Source organism: Amblyomma maculatum, chromosome 9 (genome assembly GCF_055883805.1).
Source record: "Amblyomma maculatum isolate TAMU_Amacu chromosome 9, ASM5588380v1, whole genome shotgun sequence".
Classification (NCBI taxonomy): domain Eukaryota; kingdom Metazoa; phylum Arthropoda; class Arachnida; order Ixodida; family Ixodidae; genus Amblyomma; species Amblyomma maculatum.
The window spans coordinates 23175982-23199302 of NC_139352.1; the positions used below are offsets into that span (position 1 = coordinate 23175982).

The 23321-nt window shown below is 43.7% G+C and overlaps 1 protein-coding gene across 1 annotated transcript; it reads left to right on the forward strand.

Moving 5' to 3' along the window:
• The first annotated feature begins 4191 nt into the window (after positions 1–4191).
• Positions 4192–20752, forward strand: LOC146178594 (putative serine carboxypeptidase CPVL). The gene is made up of 4 exons (XM_084578392.1): positions 4192–4232; positions 10129–10342; positions 15040–15367; positions 19587–20752. The coding sequence occupies exons 1-4, from the start codon at positions 4222–4224 to the stop codon at positions 20426–20428; spliced, it is 1395 nt and encodes a 464-aa protein (XP_084434518.1). The 5' UTR covers positions 4192–4221; the 3' UTR covers positions 20429–20752.
• Positions 20753–23321: the final 2569 nt, after the last annotated feature.

Sequence of the window (23321 nt, forward strand, 5' to 3'; positions counted from 1 at the left end):
AACAGTCAGATGCTTAGTCAGTACCAGTTAGAATAAGGTACAACACGAAGGAAAAAAAAAAAAAAGCTCTTGTGCTGAAAATATTCCAGCTCATATTGTCTTGCTCTGGACACACAACATCGTATACTCACAGATGCTGAACGTTGAGCCACAAGTGCTCATGCGAGAATTTATCGAGTTTGCGCCTTTCAAACGGCAAACGTTAGTTATTTTAGTTATTCCAACGCGTGGTTACGGCCTTTTGAAATTCAGTCTCTCGAAATTTGTCGTTTGTTCTAGAGCGGATATGACTTGATGTTATACGAATCCCACCACATTTACTACACATCGCTCTATCTTATCATTTTCTTATAATATTAATAATGCTCCAGTTGAGTGAGTCAGTCAGTTGAAATACCTCGGCGTCATCATGTCAACTAACCTAACTGGGAATAAACACGATCAATACATCACTAGCGAAGCGACTAAAACACTAGGATTAATTCCAAAAACACTCTAGATGGCTACACCTGACACAATATTTCTGGTGTACAACACTCTAGTCAGACTTCAGCTCGAATATATCAGTTATTTAGAATCCACATCAGGTTTACTTAAAGCACTTCTAGAATTATTGCAGAATCATGCGATTCGTTTTATAACAGGAAACTACACACACGACAGTATTGCACCGATCCTCACCTCCTTAAATATATAAACACTTCAGCAGCGCAGACGCACTTTTTTATTTCTATATTTCTTCAAACTCTAAAATAACCCTTCCACTTTTCGACTTCAGCATATTTGCCCTGCATCATAAATCTCTCATCTCAGGTATAAAACTTCCCCGAAACGTTTTGCAGACATTTTGAGATAGGGCAGCCATAAATTCTTTAGCATTTATAAAAACCTGCTGTCACTGTGTGCCGCCTTAAAACTTGATGAACCTGCGATGCAACACGCGATTGTAGCGTGCACTTTTGCTGAGGTCTGAGCCATGTCGCTAGACTAAGAGCTTGCCGACTCCATAGCAGAAAATGGCACCGTGTGCGAAGCGCGCAGGATGAAAATTCTCTAAGTCTATATAAGAATCACTAAACGAGCACTACCATCCAAATGGTAGCTTAACTGTAACCACGAACAAAATTGTAAATCGCATATGGTTAAATCAGCTATAATAGAAGGGAAGGATTGCCACCACAAAAAATTGGTTATACGAAGTCATATATTATGCTCACGAAATAGGCACACGCATCTAACACACGACTACTTGCTCTTAGAAATACGACCACCTCAAAGTAAGCTCTGTAGCGTTCCAGTTTTAGTTGCCCATATTCTTTTAACTCGTACGTTTCAGAAATCACATTGTCGCATTCATTTTGAAAAAATTATGAATATCCTATACCATTTCAACCTTCACGTTTATTAGGGGATTACCATATTGTAACATTTGACGATGTCATGCATTATTTGCATGCAATAAATATGTTTTGAAGATGTAAAACTCTAAGCTTTTCATTTAGGGAAACTAGTTGACAAGTGCAACCTGGCAACGACAAGAGGGCACCGTAACCAACCACTGGGGTCAGAAACACCTCGCCCACTTGCCCGTTCCACAGCCTAGCCATTAGCTTCCACTTGAATTGTATTTTATCTGTCGATTCAGCTAATTACACTGAATATTTAGTGTCAATTTCAACACACAGCGAATCTTTCTTCCACCTCATCTCACACGTCGCACACAGTTCAACATAGCTTTGGCGTTCTTCGGCTTAGGTCGCCCTTTCGCTGTTAGTTTGGCGCAAGACAGGGGGCCTCGATTCCTCGTCGCCGCTTATCCGGGTGCCAGGTCGTCTTTCGAGAGACAGGAGGTAGAAACCGTAAGAAGCTTCCGGCTTGCTCGAGAAGGCACTGCAGCTCGCGTCAGCATCGCACTGTACGACCCCGGCCTTCCTGTTCCATCGTTCTCATGAAGGGACAGTGCGCACTGATTCTGACGTACCAAGGAGAAGTGCAGCGTCGAAGATGCCGCAGATCTTACCTTCTCTCTCAGAGCCTCCATTATTTCTGGAAACTTCGGGAATGGTTGCTTAGGAGTGCGTTACGCCAAGTTTGGTGATGTTTGCGCGGGCCTCGACGAAGGAAGTATGCAGATCTCGGCTTTGGAGAAGTCGTGGTAAGAGAGCTGTGAGTTCTAGAGTGATGAATCATGCCAAGTTGTGTAGCGGTGCCTGTAGTTGGGAAGTAGTTTTTGTAAGTGGAAGTGCGGACTCTTCTATCTATTGTATACGTGTTTTATAGGCTTCTGTGATGTTTGGTACTAGTTTTGCATAGTTTCGTCAGCTGCTTCGATTTCATCCCCTTTAAACTCCGTGTCACATACACAGCGCCGGCCAAACGACTTGCACTTCAAACAAACGAAGGTGCAGAACCAAACAAGGAAAAAGAGAAACGTCTTTTGAGCTTTTACTCCATCGCTGAGTATAAAGGGCCGCCTTCGTTCATAGAGGTGGACATGGAACGTCCTATGGTACCACTAGTGTCCTATGGAAAATGAAGTTACTGCACCCAGTTCGGTTCAGTCGTTCAGTCGTGTCCGACTCTTCGTGACCCTATGGACCATATCACGCCACGCTTTCCGGTCTCTCACTATCTTCCTAACATCACACAACTTTACAGTACTGCATCCAGTTACTGTATACCTATTAATTTAAAATTGTATGATTCTGCGTTGTGGTTATTAGCAAACAAATCTGGAGAAAATGAGGTGGCGCTTCTGAGAGAAATAACAAAGTAGCAATTGACCACAAACATACACACAAAAAAAATCGTAGCATTTCCTGGCGCTGATCAACGGAAAAGAATTTGATCATAGAAATGATCGTTTAGAAAACTGAAGAAAGTAAGCAAGCGACGCCAGTGGCATCCGAACCCATGAACTTTGAATTTTGCATCTGGCCCTCTGCTCACAATGCTAAGGCGTCTGCTGTTCAATCTCCCTCCCTACATTTGTTGGGTAATTACGCTGATCCCCAAAAAAGCATACAGAATAGTTATTTGGTACTTGATCAATGAATACAATCATGGGGATGATCGATTAGAAAGTAAAAAGCAACAACCACATATCACTTGTGAGATCCGAACCCACGACCTCAGAACTGAGTGGCCTGTGCTTACAGACAAAGCTGCGGAAACGGCTGTTCAATCTTTCATGCTCTGTCCACAATGCTAAGGTGTCTGCTGTTCGAAAATATGAGTTGTTTTTAAGCGGTCACGAAGCCAGAAATAAACCTGCTAAGTACATGTACTTTCTTTGCCAGTAAAACCCGCGAACGCTGATTATTTGTTAGCCGTGTTGTGGGGACCTTAGAGTGCCAGTAAGGTAGAAATCTGCGTAAGTAAGACAAGGGTTTGTACTCGCCTCTGGCGACAGGTTTGGCTTGGCGGTGCCGTGAGGACTCCTCTGTACAGCAGGAAAGGAAACCCTGCTACCCAGTTCCTTTTTGAACAGACACAACCTCTGTTGAAATCGAGTCTCACTTCTTCCTGATTAACATGGATTTTCTCATAATTATATGTCATCTATTTTGAAGGTTTTAAAACATTTATGTTTAATACAAATAGTGTTCAATTCTAAACTTGGGCAAGAATTCGTCAGCAGTTGACTTGAAATGGGTAACAGATATCAAATGTCTTCCTGCAGCTAATATTTTTCTGATATGGTTCCACAGCGTCAATGCTACGAAGTTGGCTAATGCTCTATGCCGTTTTGCACTTTCAAATACGGTCAGAGTAAACGACTGCACTATTGTAGGTCGCGTGATAGAGTAGCGCACATTAATCAAAATTTTATGCTATTGTGGGTAAAGGATTTGAAGAGCATTTCTATGAAACGTAGAAGAAAAAAAAACATTTATGGCACGGCTCTTCGACTGGTGATATATTTTGAACAGTCTATTTTTCACAAAAACACACGCAAAGCATCGTTGTTGCCTTGGTTGTTTTCTTACGTCACCTGCACATTTCACAAGTGCAGATGACCTTTTTGCAACACAACATAAAACTTCCGACTCAGCGTCAACCAAGGCGCATTTTGTGCTTCCTTGTTGTACATGCGTGACATGTTGCGGTATGGATCTTTGCAAGTGTGCTCTTCTTTTTCTGCTTCTTGCTGTTGGCGTGCCCCCTTTCCAGTGCAGTTATGAGGTAAATGCAGGCGAGAGTGAGGCTCACTGCAAGTATATGAATGAAAGGTGAGTGAATATTGGTCAGAATTCAAAGACATAAATATGTACAGTCGTGAGCAAGAGTGGTATACAACACGCAGCCGGTGGCGGAGCTCGTGAAAACTCCATTGCAACACCATACAGAAAAAGCTATCTGGGATCGAGGCGATCGTGACGGTGACCCATCTTAATGACATGCGTGCGTCGCTATCGCTGCCTCTCTCGCCATCGCTAAATGACGTTTCGATGCAGGTTTTGCGAGCTCCGCCACCGGCTGCGTGTTCTATACTACTTTTGCTCACGACTGTACATGTTGTCTAACCTTGATAAACATGCTAGAGCCATTTTAGATTTTCACATGCATATTCAAATTACCTGAACTTTTTAAACCATTTAAATGTTACTGCCATTTCCCTTTTGTTATGAGGTGCAGAAGATATACAATACTTTCACGGAAAAATATCGAAATCTTTAAGCATAGCTCACGAGATGAAACTTCGTTGTATATGGAAGTTATGAATCTGTCTTTCTCTATTGGGAAATTTATTGCGATAACAAGAAGCATGCGCGAACGCTGCTTGGACCGATAACTATAAAAGCTAGTGGCCGATCCTAATTAGTGTCACTTGATGTTTCGGAGGAGAAAAAGGAGAGCAGATCTTTTACCTGTAATTTTGTGATCACTTTCAGTAATGTTGTTTGCTGCCGCATAAAAAGGAATGGGCGCATTAGTTTGTCTGTGTATATCTACGGGGAAAAATGCATCAAAAGCCATCTATCCGAAGCTCCTCAAGCTACTTTGAATATAATTCGTTCAATAAATACAAAGTATGAAGTGCAGACATGGTAGCGGAGCCCCAAGCTTTATTCTTGAAATACATAAAAGTCTTTATTGAGAAGCACAATAAGGCATTTAAAACTACTTGCGCGTATTGAGCAGTCATTCGAAAAAGTTCAAAATTTTTAGAAAGTAACGTGGAAGGTGGAAATTTTCGCGCAATTGTTGGAAGTTTCTTCACTTGGCCTCCAATGAAACTTTATTTTGGGTTCGGTACAAAACGTCGATTGTACAATAGTTGAAACTTGAAACCACCCAGAGTGTTACAGACTGACGGTACAATGAATTAGAAATGAAAACGCATCCACGCACGTGTCCTTCAATGTTTTTTTTTTTTTTTGATGGTAATATTTATTGTCATACTCATCTGGATTCTGAAAGTCATACAATGAATTTCTGCAACGCGTTGAAAGACTGCGAAGTTGGACAAAGTGAAATATATGCGCTAACACGTAGCGTTTGATGGCGCTTTCATTTCGAAGCTAGGGTTTCAAGGTCAGGCCTCGGGAAAAAATCAGCGAAGTCGGTTAATGGGATTTCAGGGGTAGCGTAGTATATCATTTTCCCAGCACACGATGCCCATTTGCAATTTAATGCGATGTCAGTGCGTTCTGCTTTCACTGCACGTGGGTGGAACTTAATGAAGGTGAAGACATGCAAACATAATACAGATAGGCTAATAGGGGGTTAGTATTAGAATGCGTGTTACACTAGCGCGAAAGGACAACAGACAACAAGGAAACCAATAGGATGGAGGGCGGAACTTAAACGGAGTTTAGTGCCTATAGATGCATCGCATTTGCACAGTCATCACAATCCCACAGGAACCTCACCTACAACCTTCACAGAACAGTGGCATGCTGGCGGGTGTGGAACTGCAATTTATAAAGGTATGAAAGCTCCTGATCGGGTACGGTAATCATGGTTGTGCTGCCAGAAGAGCTGGAATGGTCCTGAATTGAGTAGGCATCGCAAACTTGTCTGGGTAGTTTGGGCTCGAACTTTTAAGATCGTATCGCGGAACAGAAGCACGTAACCACAGCAGTGGTGACAATACTAAACCACATGCCCTCCCCCCCCCCCCCACCCAATGTGCCTACTTCTACCTGGTGTGTTCTGCAGTCTGATGTATATGCGATATCCATGTTTGTCATATATAGCTTTTGTCGCAGAACTTAAGTGACCCCACTCTTTCACGGGACGAAACTGCCTACATGTTTGATGCTGCATTACTTCTTGCGCCTTCCCTGAACCATATAGCATAGGCCAGCTAATTGTTTGGGTGCTGTAAAGGATAGCGGGAAACCACACCTTTCTGAGCCACATTTTTCGGGAGATGGGTAATAGGGACGGGTCTCATATGTTTCGCTTCTTCACTGCGGCGGTGCTCCCGTACACCGCTGGCGTTTTTGGTAAGGACCTATAACCAAGAGGTGATCAAGCACTGGTGAGTCATTGCACCTGAAAGCACACGGTTTCGGGCATTTCACGTTGGCAAGATTTCTAGAGAGCGGCGTGCAACAGTTGCCTGCAATACCTTTTTTAACAAGCTTGGATTAAGCTGACTGCCGGATTAAACTAGCTCTTTTAGAGTGAGGCTGATACCTGCACGCTCTTATATTTCGCGCAACAATAAACTGAATAATAAAAGAACACAAACTAAGTTGAAGTTCTGCACTCCATTGTTTTGGTATACTTCTTGTCCGTTGCCTTTTCGGGCGGTTTTAAGGTGCATTCTGGTTTGCAAACTGCAGCGCGAAAGAGTGGCACCCAAACACAAATAATATTTTCACACTCAGAGGGACAGACACACAGATTCACACGATAGTTTTTCAGAGAAGGGAAAGTCCCAGAGTCTATGAAACAAATACAAGGAAAAATTGCTAGACTGAAAAGCGCTCCCGGAGAGCGCTGCCATTTTCTTGAACTGTCCACCATGCCCTCCTTTTCGTCCTTTGCCATTCCATGGCTACTTTGTCTGCTTTTAGAGTACGCAATTGTAATTGCTTCTCGAGTAGTATTCTAGACACCGTGGCGTCGTTTGCTATTTTATATATGTGCATAATTCGGTAAAAATGTCTTGTCTTTGTTCACGCTCAGGCCCCTAACACGTACTATGTACCCAACCTCCAGCCTGGGCATTCGCAACGCAGTATGTCATTGCAGTGTTTTAAAATAGACCTCACGGTGCGCGCTCCGACGCCTTGATAGCAAGTCCTGCATCCTCGACCCTGACGGATCCTTGTCGTTTCATGCTCGCAGTCCGATGAATCGGAGAACCTAGACCTTGATCACAAATTCAGTGTCATGCTTGCGAAGCCGGCAGCGTCTCCAGAGCCTGCCATGAGGAAATCGAGAACTTTTTAAGGGCCAAGCGAATACCTACATCACGCAACCGAGGCAGAAGTATTAAAAGCAAATATCCTTCCTGCGACAAGTTTGAGCTGAAGAAAACTTGGCTCATCATGAATCCAAGCCAGTAACCCTGACTGGTCATAACTATACAGAACACTTTCTTTCATAAAATTTCTGGGATTATCGAAATTGTGCTCAGCAGGGAAAACAATTCAGTGCTGGCGGGCATGCTAATGATCCAGATAATGTCGAACGGGTCACTTGCGGCATTAGTGCCAACAGCACTATCTCATAAATCTGAAAACACTGTATCGACCAAACTTCATACTGCTTCCAGTCGATGGCGTTGGCACTTGTGAACCATAATGGCAAATTTTAAATGTCGTACCAGTCCAAACAACGTCACAGCATGAAGACATCGATACAGTGCCACAATTCAAAGGTGCCGAAGTGCACAAGGTACCCATGTCCTGAGCAGTTCAGTGCACTCTATAAGTATCGGTAAGCGGTCGAACTTATATGAGTACAGTAGTACGTCACTACTGCCTTTTTTGGTTAAGTTATCCCCTTACTATTGCGAATGCATTAAGTGAATATATGTTCACACTTGCGTGGATGCAAAATATGTCAGCGCGTCGTTCATTGAAGTGTTAGGATAAAAAGAATGACTGTATGAGGTAGAGAGGAAAACATTTTACTAAATGACTTTGTTAGACGTAGAGTAATTAGTTATTTAATTAGGGACAAGAAAGCAAATTAAACATTGAAATGGTGTTGATGGAGATACAGCATGGTGACATGCACAAACGGTGCTGACGTGACATGGGAGCGAAAGTCGTCGAAATTGTAGCAGAAAAGCGCAAAAAAGACAAAGGGCTTGAAATAATTAAAAGTGCATAATTAGCCTTAAATAATGAAAAAAAAAACGAATATTAAGAGAGAATGTTCTGTAAAAGATGTAAAAAATGGTGCGCTCTTGGTGACGTCTCCCCAACGCGGTTGCAATGGGGACGCCGGCGTTTAAGCACCTTCTAGTAACACATGACGTAGTAGGCGAGGGCGCGGGTACGATGGGGGGAAAAAAAAAGCCGCCGCCGGTGACGTCATGGCATATTTTATCGCAAGGTGATTTCATGAAAAGGTGGCGGCATACGGTTTGCCTCCGCTTCGGCGCGGATTGCGTCAGTCCTTCCTTCCTGTCGACGAGTGTGCTTGTTGTAACATGTCTCGTTGTGTGATTACGCGTGTGTGATATGTTACGGTAAGGACGGCCCGTTACGTCGTCAGCCAGTGCGTGTTGAGATTCCACTAGAAAGTCCGGTTATAGGAAACGAAGGCCGTCTCGCGAACGTCGAAAACATGATGCCGAAGAGGGCGAAGAGAGACAGAGAGAGACAAAGAAGGGCAAAAAGAGGCGACGAATGGGGAGGAGGCGTCAACGGTTTTGCATTTCTCAGTGCGGGTGGGCGCTGAGATTTCTGACATTTTCTTTTTTTTTTTTTTAGTGACCATTACGGTGCTCTTTGTTTTCTTTAAATATAGGTATGTTACCGGCACCATCTCTATTTTGTTGCATTAAAATTCTTCACATCTACCGCTCAAAGAGACAGCGACACTGCGATACTATCAGCGCCCATTCTCTGACTTTTCCGTTTTCACAACCAACTGGAATTCCTAATGCGGGGCTCATATGGTCAGAGAGATTAGATGCTGTCGATGATCTTACTGTGTGCAAATTTCGCAAGCATGGGCGAATTTTTTATGAACGATACGTAATGTTTCGCTTCCATTGACTGTTATCATTGATGGTAGCAGCTTTTGCTTCACTAATTTTAATGCCGTGATGTCAGCTCTGGCAGCATGGGAGTTGATTACGCTAGCATTTCTACATAATTCGCATGAGCTTATATTACGACTGGACGTGATAATGTGTATAGAAAGCTTCCGAACTAAAAATTATGGCTGAAATATATAACAATACAAAAAGATTTAATAATATAAATCCGTCTTCTATTTTAAATCTTTTACAGTAGAAGCTACTGTACTGGGAAATTTCCCCACGCAAAGTGCTTTAATCTCAAATTTACAGGCGCCCTTAAGGCAGCCCTAAAGATTAAAAGTCTTCAAAGGTGAGGAAAAGGGACGTCCTTAAACGTGCTCTAATTGAGAGTAAAAGGTGCTGTGTGTGCTGCTGTATATAGTTGCGCAAACGCTACGAATTCACTTGGGCTATATACGCTTTACTTTTCCAATGTATCGCGTTCGAAAATCCAGTTTTTTGATAAACAACTCACCGTCGTTCATTGCGACGGATGTAGAGGCGAATTATGAGCGAACCAATATTATGAGCGCATTGACTCGTGCCCCCTCAGCGCAGTTACCAAAGCTGCTGTGTTTTATGGCAATGAGCTATATTTTCGTTACCATAACGCATTATAACGAATTATTAAGATGCCTGCTACTTAAGCAGTCTTGTGTAAATAATCCTGCCAACCCGTGGGGCCCATCGTAAATTCACTGAATGTTGGATGCTACCCGTATGAGCTTCCACATTGTGGTCGTGGGGCCATTTTGTTAGGTGACCTTTCTTTTAAATACGTACGTTCGAAGTTCAAGAAATAAGAACTAATAGAGACATATTTCAATATAAATCAAAGCAAAAAAGCTTGGAATTTGGTCACAAATAAGGAAGCCTTTTTGAATTTACGTGAAGTTTATCCTCTCTTCCAGCATACCTCCGGAGGAAGTGGAATTTACGTTGCAGAAATTCAGCAGTAGCTCACCATCGGAGTTAGAGGCATTGAGAAAAAAATGCCGAGTATGTCTGCCCGCCCCGTGCAACCATATTGAAGCCTATTCCGGATTCATTAGCGTTGACCGCTATAGCACCGGGGAGGACAATACGGTGCTCTTCTATTTGTACATCAAAACGAAAGCGTCGAAGGCAAGCATCTTTTGTTTCATTTGAGTGCATCTACCGTACTTTGTGACAAAGATCAGTAATATATGGTTCACTTCTCGTCTCAGCGAAGTTAGACTCGAGGCAGTGTTACATACCCGACGAGGCGCTGACTGTTTGAATCATCGCAGCCCTCCAAACCATGAGCACGTCTCTGGCTTGTGGGGGTTGGCAGTGTGGAGATTAATCACTTCTCCACAAATATTTTTGGCAGGATCCACTCAGCCAGGCGGGAACAAGATAGCGTGCCGCTGGCATTACGTTGAGCAGCCACAAAATCCAATCTGCGCGTACTGGGGCTTTCATCGCCGGACTACGATGGAACGCTATAGCAGCTGATAAACATCGGCTCCCTTGCTCCTTTTGGTCTAAGCCTTGAAGACTGGACAAAATTCGAGCACGCTCCTGGGAGGTGACAGTCGGCAGTTGGCAAACAACGGGACCACTGAACTCTCTGTTTGAGGCCTCCCAGCCTGCAGGAGTGTCTAATCCTTTCAGCACGAGGCTGTGGTGACCCTATCGAGCTCGAAGCATTTACCTCAAAGAAAAGTCGACGGCTACTGGAGGTACCGTATAGTACGTATCATGTAAACGGATATTGCCACAGCACCATGAGTAACTCAGAAATAAGCAATAATGTCTGTCATTTCTCTGCATAGACGATAAGATGAAGACGAAATATGCTGCAAAAAACGTTATGCTCACGAGGTCATTGGTTTGGACGCTCGACTACTGAATCGGGATACCCGAGTTCGAATCCGGCCGGTTCCGATCCGCTTCCGGTTCCGGTGGCGTTTTTAGCGCGAAATAACAACAAGGGACCATGATCAGTGATGGTTCAACCATATTCTCCGTCACTACCTCCGTTGGCTGATGAACATGAAAGACCCATCAGGGAGATCTCATGCATTAGAGCACTAGTCTTAGTTTGAATTTCTCGCGCGAGGCCACGTGGTTGTCACGTCATGAAACAGCTTAGCCAATCAGAGCGACGGCACAAACAAGACCAAACAAGAGGAGGAGGTACGGGGAGGGGGGGGGCGGGGGGCGTATGATTGCTTTCTCAATTATCTGCCTCGACTACGATGCTTAGGCGAGCTGACCAAAGGAGTATGCCTATATATCAGCTTTTTAAATCGGCTCTAATATTATCAAATAGTTCAACAGGCCTGTAACCTTTATCTTCAACAGCGTAGTCGTCATTGTGCCTCTCGATATCTTTTGATATTGTCATATATACTTCACTGCATAAACCGAGTACTCTGCAGAAACGTCACAAATAGAGCTTCTTTGAACTTCATTTGAAAATATGAGTCCATTGTGGTTCATTAGCTAATGTTAAAGAAATATCGAAGAGAATGGTATACAGTCTTCGGTGAGCAGCAAAATGCTTCTTGTAATGTTTCTCCGCCCTGCTGCTGTGACTCAGTGATTAGAGCGCTCGACTGCTGTAACCATGGGTGCGGGAACAAATTCAGGCCTCGGCGGCCGCTTTTCGCCACCAGTCAATGCACAAGCGTCACGTACTGCTCAATGTCTGCGCGAGCTAAACAGCTACATGGGGGGTCGAAATTTCCGGAGCTCATTACCTCAGTCGCTTCTGTACAGAAAACCCTATAATAAAAACTAATTAAACCATCTGAAGTTTGGCCACCTACTGCATCGAGTTTAAAATTAAGACATGCCATGGAAAACCAACGGGGAATGTTGCCGATGATAGGAAAAAAAAAAACGGTATTAACTAAGCCCTTCTTACCCCCGAAGGGAGATCTGAGCAAATCTTTGTTTATAATATGGAATATTGCGATGTAGAAAAGGTTGTGTTCAAGAAAACGAACGTTCAAAATCAGTACTTCCAGACTTATTTGGTATGAATGGCTGTTTTCAGTTTGATTAGTTGTTTTTGCTTTAATAGTTATTGCGGCAGATTTCGCCATCAGTTTTGCTAAGTGCTTGACAGTTTTCAGCATGATTGACACATATGGAAATTGTGGTGATATGATGCATTTCCTGCGAAAACAATGTGAGTAACTGCACCGAAAAAAAAAGGAGCTGCTGAGGTGAAGTTACGCTGAGACCTGCAGTGTTCACGGGAAAAAGTGCGCAAACGCACTTAACCGAGGATCTCTCGCGCGTTCTTTTGACTCCGATTTCAAGGGCACAATGCGACCGCCTTTATGACTGCCCTCTTCGGCTCCCCTTTACGATTTACGTCCCCGCTCATGCATTTTGCTAGTAGTTGAATCGCTACTCCTTCACACTTTGCTTCCATTATATTGCACTTCTTCTTAGACATGCATAGCATAGAGTCATGACCTGCCACATAGAGGAAACACAACCCGACATACAGTGCTCTACAACTTAATTAGAATCGTAATTAGAATCGTTTTGAAAACTTCTCCCTACTCAACCGGAGGCTCATTTGCGCTGAAACCACGAATAAAGAAAAACATTGCACGTTGCTGATCATTTTTTATGCAGCGAGTTTGACCATGGTGCTTACCTGGTTTGGTAGCGCATGATAAAAAAACCAGAATATGCTGCGAATAGATCGAGGAGAAAAAGACTCCGAGTCTAGTTTCCGACAAACGTAGGGAGCCTAGAAGTTTCGCCGCGGCGTCCGGCAAAAGACAGTTGTGGCGCCATCTGGCTTCGTTGGAGAAAAGAGCCCGCATTTCCAAGGTGGCACTCTTCGTAATAATGCTAGATGGCGCTCTCACTGGCTTTCGCCCGGAAATTGTCGTTCGCGGTTCGCTCTTTCAGTCTGGTCCCAGACGGTTTTGGTTTTTCATCATGCAAGGCCAAACCAGATAAGCATCACTGTAAGAGTTACTACACAGCAACCGCGCCAACAACGCGCAAGCTTTCTGCACGGTTTCCTAGCAAACGTGCCTCAGTTTGAGGAGTTAGCATTATTCAAAACTATTCCGATGAATTGCAAAACTTTATAGATATAAAGCTTCGCAAGCCGACTGGATGCCCAACTTTGGCCTAGGGATTGAATGTCTGCACAAGGATCCAAGGGTCGCGTTTCCGACACGAATGTCACTTTGAATAAAAAGTTTCACTGGCTTAATTGAGCCAAGGTCATCACCTCCGGGCGTTTGACCTTCAAGCAGAGGAGTGGAGTTGTGAGAGCCGCGTTGCCTACCATGTGACTCGCCGCAGCTGCAGCCACGCGCTGCCCGTCAGCCGTGACCAAGTGACGTACCGCATGACTCGTCGTTTGCATTCGAAAGAAGATGGCGCCATTGGCCTAGCAGTTTCTCGTTGCGAATGAAGAGAATCGGCCTGAATGGCCATCGTCGTCGGGACGATTTTATAAACGATTGGCTTGGTCTTACCCTCCAGGTCACGTTGCAAAACATGCTGAGGATTTAGCTAGAAGTAGTGAACGTAAACGTGCCAAGCGAGCGCAGTGACAGACGAAGAGCGGTGGCATCGATTTGCTCAACAGTATTTGAAATCCTTAAAACGATACAGCAAATTAACGATGCTGAACAGTGCAAACCTGTGACTTTTTATATGAGCCTAACCAGATTAGCAACAGGGTATAACCAAGCATAACAAAGCTATCGCGTGCATAACCGGGCTTAACCGGGCTTAACCGAGCTAAGCCGTCGCCATTCTTTATATCTGACATCAGTGTTGGCAGCAAGGCGGTCAGTTAGTACTCTATGTAACCTCCGTACCTGCAATCGATAGGGCCTGCCAATTCACGTGCGGTTCGACGCACGCACGCACGCACGCACGCATGCAAACTAGGAAGTCTGCACGAGCATGCCTGTGGCAGGCTCGGGATTGTCTGTTTAAAAAGACCACGATTACAGCCTAGAATCCTCGCGCGCTTTCCATTTTACTTTCTACCTTGCCCTCTTCCGCTGGTGGCCATCTCACTCTCCAGGTGCCACCGCAGTAGCGTTAACAATGCTTGTAATCTCTTGCAATAGGGTGGGCACCGCGGCACCATAATCTCTAGTGCAAATAGCCTTTGCATGTAAGTGCACGCCGTGATAGCATATAGGGCTCCCTCAGAATCCTCTTACTGCCTTACAGAAGATTGTGCGAGATGTTGAGGGTGACCACGGGGAGTTGCGAGAGGGCGAGCAAAATATGGCCGACCAGGTTGGCCATTGCCAGCTCTGATATTGTGAACTCCTAGCCACCTCGTAGCTGCCGACAGGGTACGCCGATACCGATGCAACGGACGTGATGAATGGACAAAAGAGAACCTTAATAAATAAATTTTAGGTCGAATTGGGCCGCTCCTCCGCATAACCGTTTGCGCGGTTTTGTGTTAGCCTCCACTTTGGAATTTCACGCCAAAGTAACTGGGCACTATTTTCGGCCTTAGATCCATAACAGCAGACTGCGTCCATGGAGCACGTGACTATAATAATTTTGGGGTATGAATCTTTTAATTCAGCATGCAGTATCTGTAATGTTTTACCCGGTGAACTGACAAACATTACTTAAAATAAACTATTCAGGTTGCCGGCACGCTTTTCAGTTTATTGCTCATATCACTTCCGCATTCACTTATATGATGACAGAAATTCATATTAGGATATCCTTCAATAATTAAACAATGAATGAGACTTATACTACTTAGACTGTTTAAAGGAGAGCGAAATGCACTACCTAAATCTATAAGTACTATTTTGTCTCTGTGTTGTTCGCAGAAGCCTGAAGAAAAAAAGCCTCTTCTGCTGTGGCTGCAAGGTGGGCCTGGAAAATCTTCCCTTTTCGGAGAGTTCCTTGAGAATGGGCCACTGGGCATCGACTCCACTGGAAAGCTTTACTACAGGAACCACACACTTTTAAATCACGCAGACCTTCTCTACCTAGACCAGCCTGCTGGTTCTGGATACAGTTTTGTCCGCAAGGGACAATTAAGTGGAAAACTTGCACAAGCTTCGCGGCACATCGCCAGATTTCTTCATCGGTTTACCTTTTTATACTCCGAATGCCGAGGAAGAGATTTCTTCATCGCCGGAGAGTCGTACGGAGGTAATCCTTTAACAACAAACTTAGTACAAGTAGGCATGGGTAATACGTCTCTTTAATTCATGAAAAATTGTATATGATAGTCAGTGTTGATTTCTTTTCTGTAGTGAAGAGTAGCGTCTCACGTGGGTGGATAAGGCCAGGGATCAACACTCACTATGGCAACATTAACGAAACTCTTCGTACACTTCCTCTTCCTGATAAATCCCTCACTACCACGCAAACACGCATACTTAGACGCATACAACTAAATACAATCCTTGCTCCTGCGCGATCATTTCTATACCGAATCAGACATCCCCACATGCCCAACTGTTCTGAACATTTGCAAGCTTAGAACACTGCATGTTTTCCTGCCCTGTTGCAATACAGTCACCTCACTTTCCACACCCTCCTCCCCCAACCTGGCGGGCTTGGTTAGCCTCTGACCAGCTTAAGGACCAGTTGGCCTTGGTGACTCCAGCCCAGGACATTCTCGACGCTTAATAGTGCGTTGAATAAAGTTTCCTCCTCCTCCTTGTATATGATAGGTATGGCAAACAGTCCTGCATGCTCAAACTGTGGGTGCGACGAGACTATAGGCTACATTCTTTGTGAGTGCCCCAAATACAGTGAGGAAAGACATTATCTATGCCATGCGCTGGAACGTCTAGATGGACGCCCATTGACTGAAATTAAGATTTTAGGTCCCTGGCCCAAGGCGATCGCCTGCGGTGAAGGCCTCCCAGGCACTGCTCCGCTTTATGAAAAGCACAGGCCTAATCGTTACCGTACGTGCTATGACTGTGACGTGATGTGATGTGACATGTCTGTGATGTGACTGTACTAACTTCGCCTGTCCCTCTCTTAAACTTTTATATCCTCTCACCCCTTTCCCCCAGTGCAGGGTAGTAAACCGGTTTCTTTTACGGGTTAACCTCCCTGCCTTTCCTCGTAATCTTCCTCCTCCTGTATATAGTGGTAATGCCTATAGGTTCCCAAGACCTACAGACTGAGTAGCACAATGTTATCAGTTTTGATTTCAGCTTTTATGGATGCATTTTATTGTGTCTTGACTGACTATGGTATTGGTATACGTGATAGCGGTTGTGATTATTGCGGTAGCATAGTATTAATAATCGTAGTCGCAGTCGTGGTAAAGTTGTAGTACCGGCATTTGTAGTGGTAATATTGGACATGATTCTCTCACAATTATAAAATGCTTAAAGGGACAGTCTACTGACCTTTTCAAACGTGTGTTTCCTATTTCGTTGGAAAGTGTATCTCCAAGTTAACGAACACCCGATTGCAGAGCTGAGAAGCAAGGAAGAACCATCTAAAACCTAATTTCTCCATATAGTAGTGTCATTTTTGCAGTGGTAGTGCTAGTCTGCAAACACCGAAGTTGTGGACGTGAACAGTTGGTAAAGTAACTCTTTTCTGCTCTCTGTACCTCTTTTCGCGTGCAGAATGCGTCATTAACTGAGACACAGAGATAATAAATGTATAACTGAGACAACCAAAATAACTTGAAATAAAAGAAAATGAATAAATTAACTAAATAAACCCGGCTAAATCTGCCACAGGCACCAACAACCGCTTATGCGTATACAGCACTGCTGATGGCAGCGCCACTACAACTAATCAGCGACTTTGGTTGCTCGGTTTTCTGTTTTCAACGCATTTTAAAAGAGTATTAAAAAAGATTAAAGAATAGGAGTAGTTGTAATTTAGTAGAACATAAAGAGGTAGTCTGCCTTAAGTTGATGTGACACAAATACTTGTCTGTATGATGCTGCATCATGATCAAAATATAGTGTCCTCACTTCAGGCACTACTAATAGATGAAATACTTGTAGCAGTGAAAACCACAGAATGACACTACCATTTCGTAGAACGGGACTTTCTTGATGAATTTACAGTAACAGTTCCTGGTTAGATCGCCAGTTCTTCTTTCGAAGCTGCCACCGAGTGGTAAAATCTACAATTAAATGTCAATATTTTTATACTTTCCTAAGACGTGAGCGTCCTGCTGCTCAAGCTTTATCTCTTCATAGTTGCAACCACGCCATTTCCACTCGGTACTGACGCCGTATAAAGTGATACCAAACCTGATTGAAGAATCTGTATATATATCTGTATCTGTATTAATACGTTGTGCTCAGAAGCAGTAGGATGAAGATGTTGAAGAACGGAGGCACGCGGGCTAAGTATCTGATCGTTCGCTGACCGTTTCGCGACGTCCCCATACCCTGTAAATAAATTCGTTTCGCCTATCGCTACTTCATAGCAATATTTTCATATGCCTTCTCCCACATCATGACCCTTCATAATCCTCTTTCTTCTCCCCTTCACCTTCCCCAGTGCAGAGTATCAGGCATATTAATCATTCTGGCCAAGTTCTCTGCCTTTCCTATCAATAAATCCATCTTTCTATCTCTATTTTTTGAAGAACAGTTAGGCAGGTGGGTAAGCAGTGGGAGAGGCTGGCATGAGTGGAAGGAACGTTGGGATTTAAATAACCGTAACAGAATATGCGCGCATAAATGCATGAAGATGCGAAAAGAGCATTCGACGGGATCTTTCAAATGACGAAAGCGTCTCGCACACAAAATACAGGATGATGGTCCTAATACATTTTACTATAAAAGAGTGCAGTCTAGTGACGATTTATTGTGATAAAGGAGAGTTTCTACAAACCTTCCGAAGGTGTGTGCGAGGTGACCAACGGGAACCGGATTAGATTTAAAAGCGAGAGAATAAGCATGTTCCTTGAAGTAGGACACCTAATGTTCAAGGAATTTGTAGAACCTCACTGAGAAAAGCTGCGGCGATGCGAAGGCGGCGTATTATTGCGGGTAGGAGTAGTTAAAAAGTCTGGCGTGGGTAACCACCTGGCAATCCGTGCAAATTATTAGCAAGAGACCGACGGGAAGCCATGAAAGTGTTGAGTGGTCTGAAAGAAAATTTGAAGTGAGATAATTTCGAGGATTTTGTCTTTGATGGTTGGTGGCAGCAGAGAAAGCATCGGCCGAAAGAATAACAAGGTGCTGTATTCGCGCATATATACGAGACAGTGCATTGCATGAATACCCTGGTGAGAGGAAGCAGCATGTTGGAGAGGCACACTATGGGAGGCACAATAGTCCACGATATTGTCTCAGCACTGAGGATAGGAGTTTACTAGTTTATAGCCTTAGTATTCAGAGTCTTTACGACCCTTCCACAAACGGATGAGACCATATTCCGTGTCTGAAATAAGACATGCAGAAGTCTTTTTGAGAGTAGAAGATAAAACCACTTGGAGTATGCCGTCAGTCCGTTCTTCTCTAAACATGATGCAGCTGGGGCAAATCATAGAAATGTGCATGCCGGTCGGTAGGCCGAGTGATCTGTTGCATATGAAGGTCCACAGATATTAATTAGGAAGATAGCATTAGCAAATAACTGTGTTGGGCTTCGATGGATGCTTGCTTCTGAGTGAAAATGATACCTGAGAAGTAATAAGCGTGAATGCTTAGTGGTGTTAGAAGCAGCTTTCCTTATTAGTTGGGACGAGTGAGGTGTTGAGTTAAGATATGATTCTGCTTAGTATAGAGTGTGGCAGGGGCTACCTAGAAGTGTCCTCGGGAAAGCCCCTGGGGTCTGGGGAGCATAGAAGTCACCTCTGATATTTAGAGCCACGTGAGAGAGAAGGGTGGTAATAAAGGTGCCAAAGCAGTGAATTATGGCGTGTGCGGATAATGTACAAGTATCATACTGCCAGGATAAACTAGGACTGTGAATGACAGACAGGATAAAATAATTAGGCCAATGGGGAGTGGTGCAATTGTGAGGCTGCATAAAACCTAACTATCCTTAAGGAAGCGATGTAAATTTGCTAGGGACCGTCTATGAAAGACTGAGATATCTGAACGTAACAAATGTGCATAAACATGGAGAAATCGAAAACATTCTGATGTTTTTCAGTCCAGAATGTTGTAAGATTTTGATAGTTCCGTTGAATTATAAATATATTCTCTATAATCGACTGCAAAGCTAACAGCATGCATGATTTTAAGTTCGTTACAAAATAATAGCGAATGCTCACAATTACACCCATAATACATCATGCGCAAATATTGACCAGCTATGTGTGATCTATTGGCCCTACTTCGAATGGGAATAATAACAGCTTTTGACAATTCATATAGCGTTTAGTTTCCATTCAAATGTGCTTGCTATTTTGTTTTTTGTTTTTCAGCGAGGTTTGCCATTGGAGCCGCCATGAAAATAATGTACGGCGATCCAGTACGCCCGCCTCTACATCTGAAGGGAGTCATGTTGGGTGTTGGATTCTTGTTTCCACTCCTAAGAATTATTGACTCCAGTGAGTATCTCTATTACACCGGACTACTGGATGAAGACGGGAAAACTCAGTTCGCTCAGCGCCTTTGCGATATTCAAGATCTTGTTGAGGCAGGGAACTATACCGGTGCCGGTTACTTGCTCAGTCAGACGGTTCTCAACTTACGCACTCCGGGGAGTAAGAGCTTGTTTGAAATGTTAACTGGATTTCGACACCATGGAAGCATTATAAGGCCTGAAAGGAACCAGGAGAGCCTTGCATATTACAGGTACGCGAACAGTACTGCTTTTAAGAAAAGAATTCACGTTCCATCTTGGTGGACGCTGGATGGTACAAGGCCACTGGTGGCAGCTGCCTTAGCGGCAGAAGATTTCTTTGTAGACCGCAAGGAGGTATTACAGTTCATTCTTAACAACAGACATACACTGATTTATACGGCACAGCTGGACGACGTTTTTCCGGCAGTCAATATCGAGAGAGAGTTAAAAAACTTTGATTGGCGTGGTTCAGAGATGTTCAGAAAAGCAAAGCGTACTCTTTGGCATAAGGAAGACAAAGATTTTCCTGAACTTTTCGGTTACCTGAAAGAGGCCGGGACAATGATGTTTGCCAACGTGCTTTTCGGTGGCCACTACGTTTCCGTCGATCGTTCGTATGCTGTTAGCGAACTGTACGATCGCTTTTTTAAATTTCAAAAGATGCCTCCTCGAAACAACACCGACAGACCATCCTGTTGAGAAGAGACACATTTTACACAGTTCAGTTTCCATTCCGAAGAGTTGAAGACGGTTTGGAAGTTCATTAGTTGTATTTAATAGCGGTAGCCTGCTTTAAGTACTCAAAAAACGATAATGTTTGCATATTTCATTTGTTGCTTCGTACAGTGACTGGTATTTCAAGCTGTAAGGACTACGTTCGCGCAAGCAGGACAGATATTGTTCTTAAGGTTTCTATATGCATTCGATGAAACCTTGATAATTAGAGGTGGGTGCATGAGAAAGCTTGTAACTCTACGCATCATCCCTGTAGGCGCCAAGAGTGAGCAATAAAGAACTGTATGACCTGACCTGTGTGTATCTGCCGTCTAACACTTCTTGTGTTGCTTGTAGTAATGCCGCTAATATGACGACACTAATGCACAGAATGAAAATGTTTGATTTTCTTTCCCATATCAATCGTGGACTATTTGCTGGTAAGAGTCCGGCGTTCGATTTGCTCGACCAGCCCAGCAGCTGAACCCAACAGTAAAAATCCTGGGAAAGTAGCGCCTTGACAGCGGCCATATTGAGTTAGACTCCGTGTGCATTCTGACTATTTTTCGGTTTTGTACAGACGATATAGGGCGTTAAACCATGACGTGAGTTCCGTAGCTAGTCTCCAAGCAGCTGTAAGACGTCTTAATCTTGGGGTTTTTGTGGCGTAATAGATGAACACTATTCATCTCAGCACTGATGCCACTGAAACAGAGCACCTTCTTTTTTTCTGAACAAACTTTCCTGGGGTGTGTTCCCATCTAGGTTGCATTACGTTGTTTTGTGTTCTTAATTTTCCAGAAACCCGCCATGAACACAGTAATCAGTTGACGGTATGACAACGGTTACACTAAGCAGTTACCTTCACAGTAATCATTTCCTGCTTTAATGAATGTATGTTACCTTTAGGTCGCGTTCAGAGACACCTTTAAGCAATCGTCTTTTAACTCCTGGAGAGCGTCGTCTGCTCGAGTGCTCGTATGGGATATGGTTTGGCAGTACGCCACCCTGCGGGACGGGAGCCAAACAGAAACAGAACCCTGCATACTCTGCGCCGTCGTTATCCGGCCGACCATCAGGTATCTCAAAATAACGGCTTGAGGGGCAAGTTGGTGCATCATCGTATTCAGATATGTGGCGCAAATAAACACAAACACAGGAGAAGGAACACAGCACACGCGCACACTACCAACTGTAAGAAGAACCGGAAAACACTTCCTCTTCTACACTCAGGCACGTCTCAACTTCCTCCTCTTCTCATTTTCCTCTTCTTTGCCCAGGGGGAAAAATGACACTCACTTCCTCGCAGACCTTAACCTTGTCCAAACATGGCGGTGACCAATCTCTTCTTCCTCTTCTTCTATTCTTCCTCTTCTTCTATTCTTCCTCTTCTTTCCCAAGGGAATATTGACACTTTCTTCCTCTCAGCCCGAAAACATCAACCAATCATGACAGTCACAAAATCTATACCGTCTTGTAAATCCACACCTCTACTTTGCCCAGCAGCTCCTACCACGCTGGACAGGCAAATATCACCACAAAGTCACAAGTCATTCACTAAAAACACCACGACACATATACAGTAGGATATGTCCATCTCCACCCCATAAACATGGGCCTCGTGGCTTCTTAGATGTTGGCAAGATAAAGTTGCTCATTATATAGGGACTACTTAAGTTTATGGGGTGGAGATGGACATATCCTACTGTATATGTGTGGTGGTGTTTTTAGTGAATGACTTGTGACTTTGTGGTGATATTTGCCTGTCCAGCGTGGTAGGAGCTGCTGGGCAAAGTAGAGGTGTGGATTTACAAGACGGTATAGATTTTGTGACTGTCATGATTGGTTGATGTTTTCGGGCTGAGAGGAAGAAAGTGTCAATATTCCCTTGGGAAAGAAGAGGAAGAATAGAAGAAGAGGAAGAAGAGATTGGTCACCGCCATGTTTGGACAAGGTTAAGGTCTGCGAGGAAGTGAGTGTCATTTTTCCCCCTGGGCAAAGAAGAGGAAAATGAGAAGAGGAGGAAGTTGAGACGTGCTTGAGTGTAGAAGAGGAAGTGTTTTCCGGTTCTTCTTACAGTTGGTAGTGTGCGCGTGTGCTGTGTTCCTTCTCCTGTGTTTGTGTTTATTTGCGCCACATATCTGAATACGACCATCAGGTGTTCTTATCAGGTCTTTAAATATATATATATATATATATATATATATATATATATATATATATATATATATATATATATATTGTTACGAAGGGGTAAGACGTCGGAGCACTGAACAAGAAGACGATAGGGTAGGGAGCTCAGCTGGTCAACGGCAGCGCGTCCGGCACGAGAGTCTTTTTCCAACATCTTTCTCCTTCACTTGTCTTTTAAACTTCATCTTCTTCTGTACTGTTACAATATATATATATATATATATATATATATATATATATATATATATATATATATATGGTTGGTTGGTTGGTTTGTGGGGTTTAACGTTCCAAAGCGACTAAGGCTATGAGAGACGCCGTAGTGAAGGACTCCGGAAATTTCGACCGCCTGGGGTTCTTTAACGTGCACTGACATCGCACAGCAAACGGACGCCACTCCGTTTCTTCTCCATCGAAACGCAGCCACCGAGGTCGGGTTCGAACCCGGGTACTCCGGCACAGTAGTCGGGCGTCTTCTCACGGCGGGATATATATATATATACATATATATTTAACGTACTTGGCCGCTTAAAAAATAATAGAGCGAAGGGTACGCTTCATTTAAAGAAACATTTTATTAGACTCGACGTTTCGATCGGAGACCGATCTTTCTCAAGAGTCTCTTGAGAAAGATCGGTCTCCGATCGAAACGTCGAGTCTAATAAAATGTTTCTTTAAATGAAGC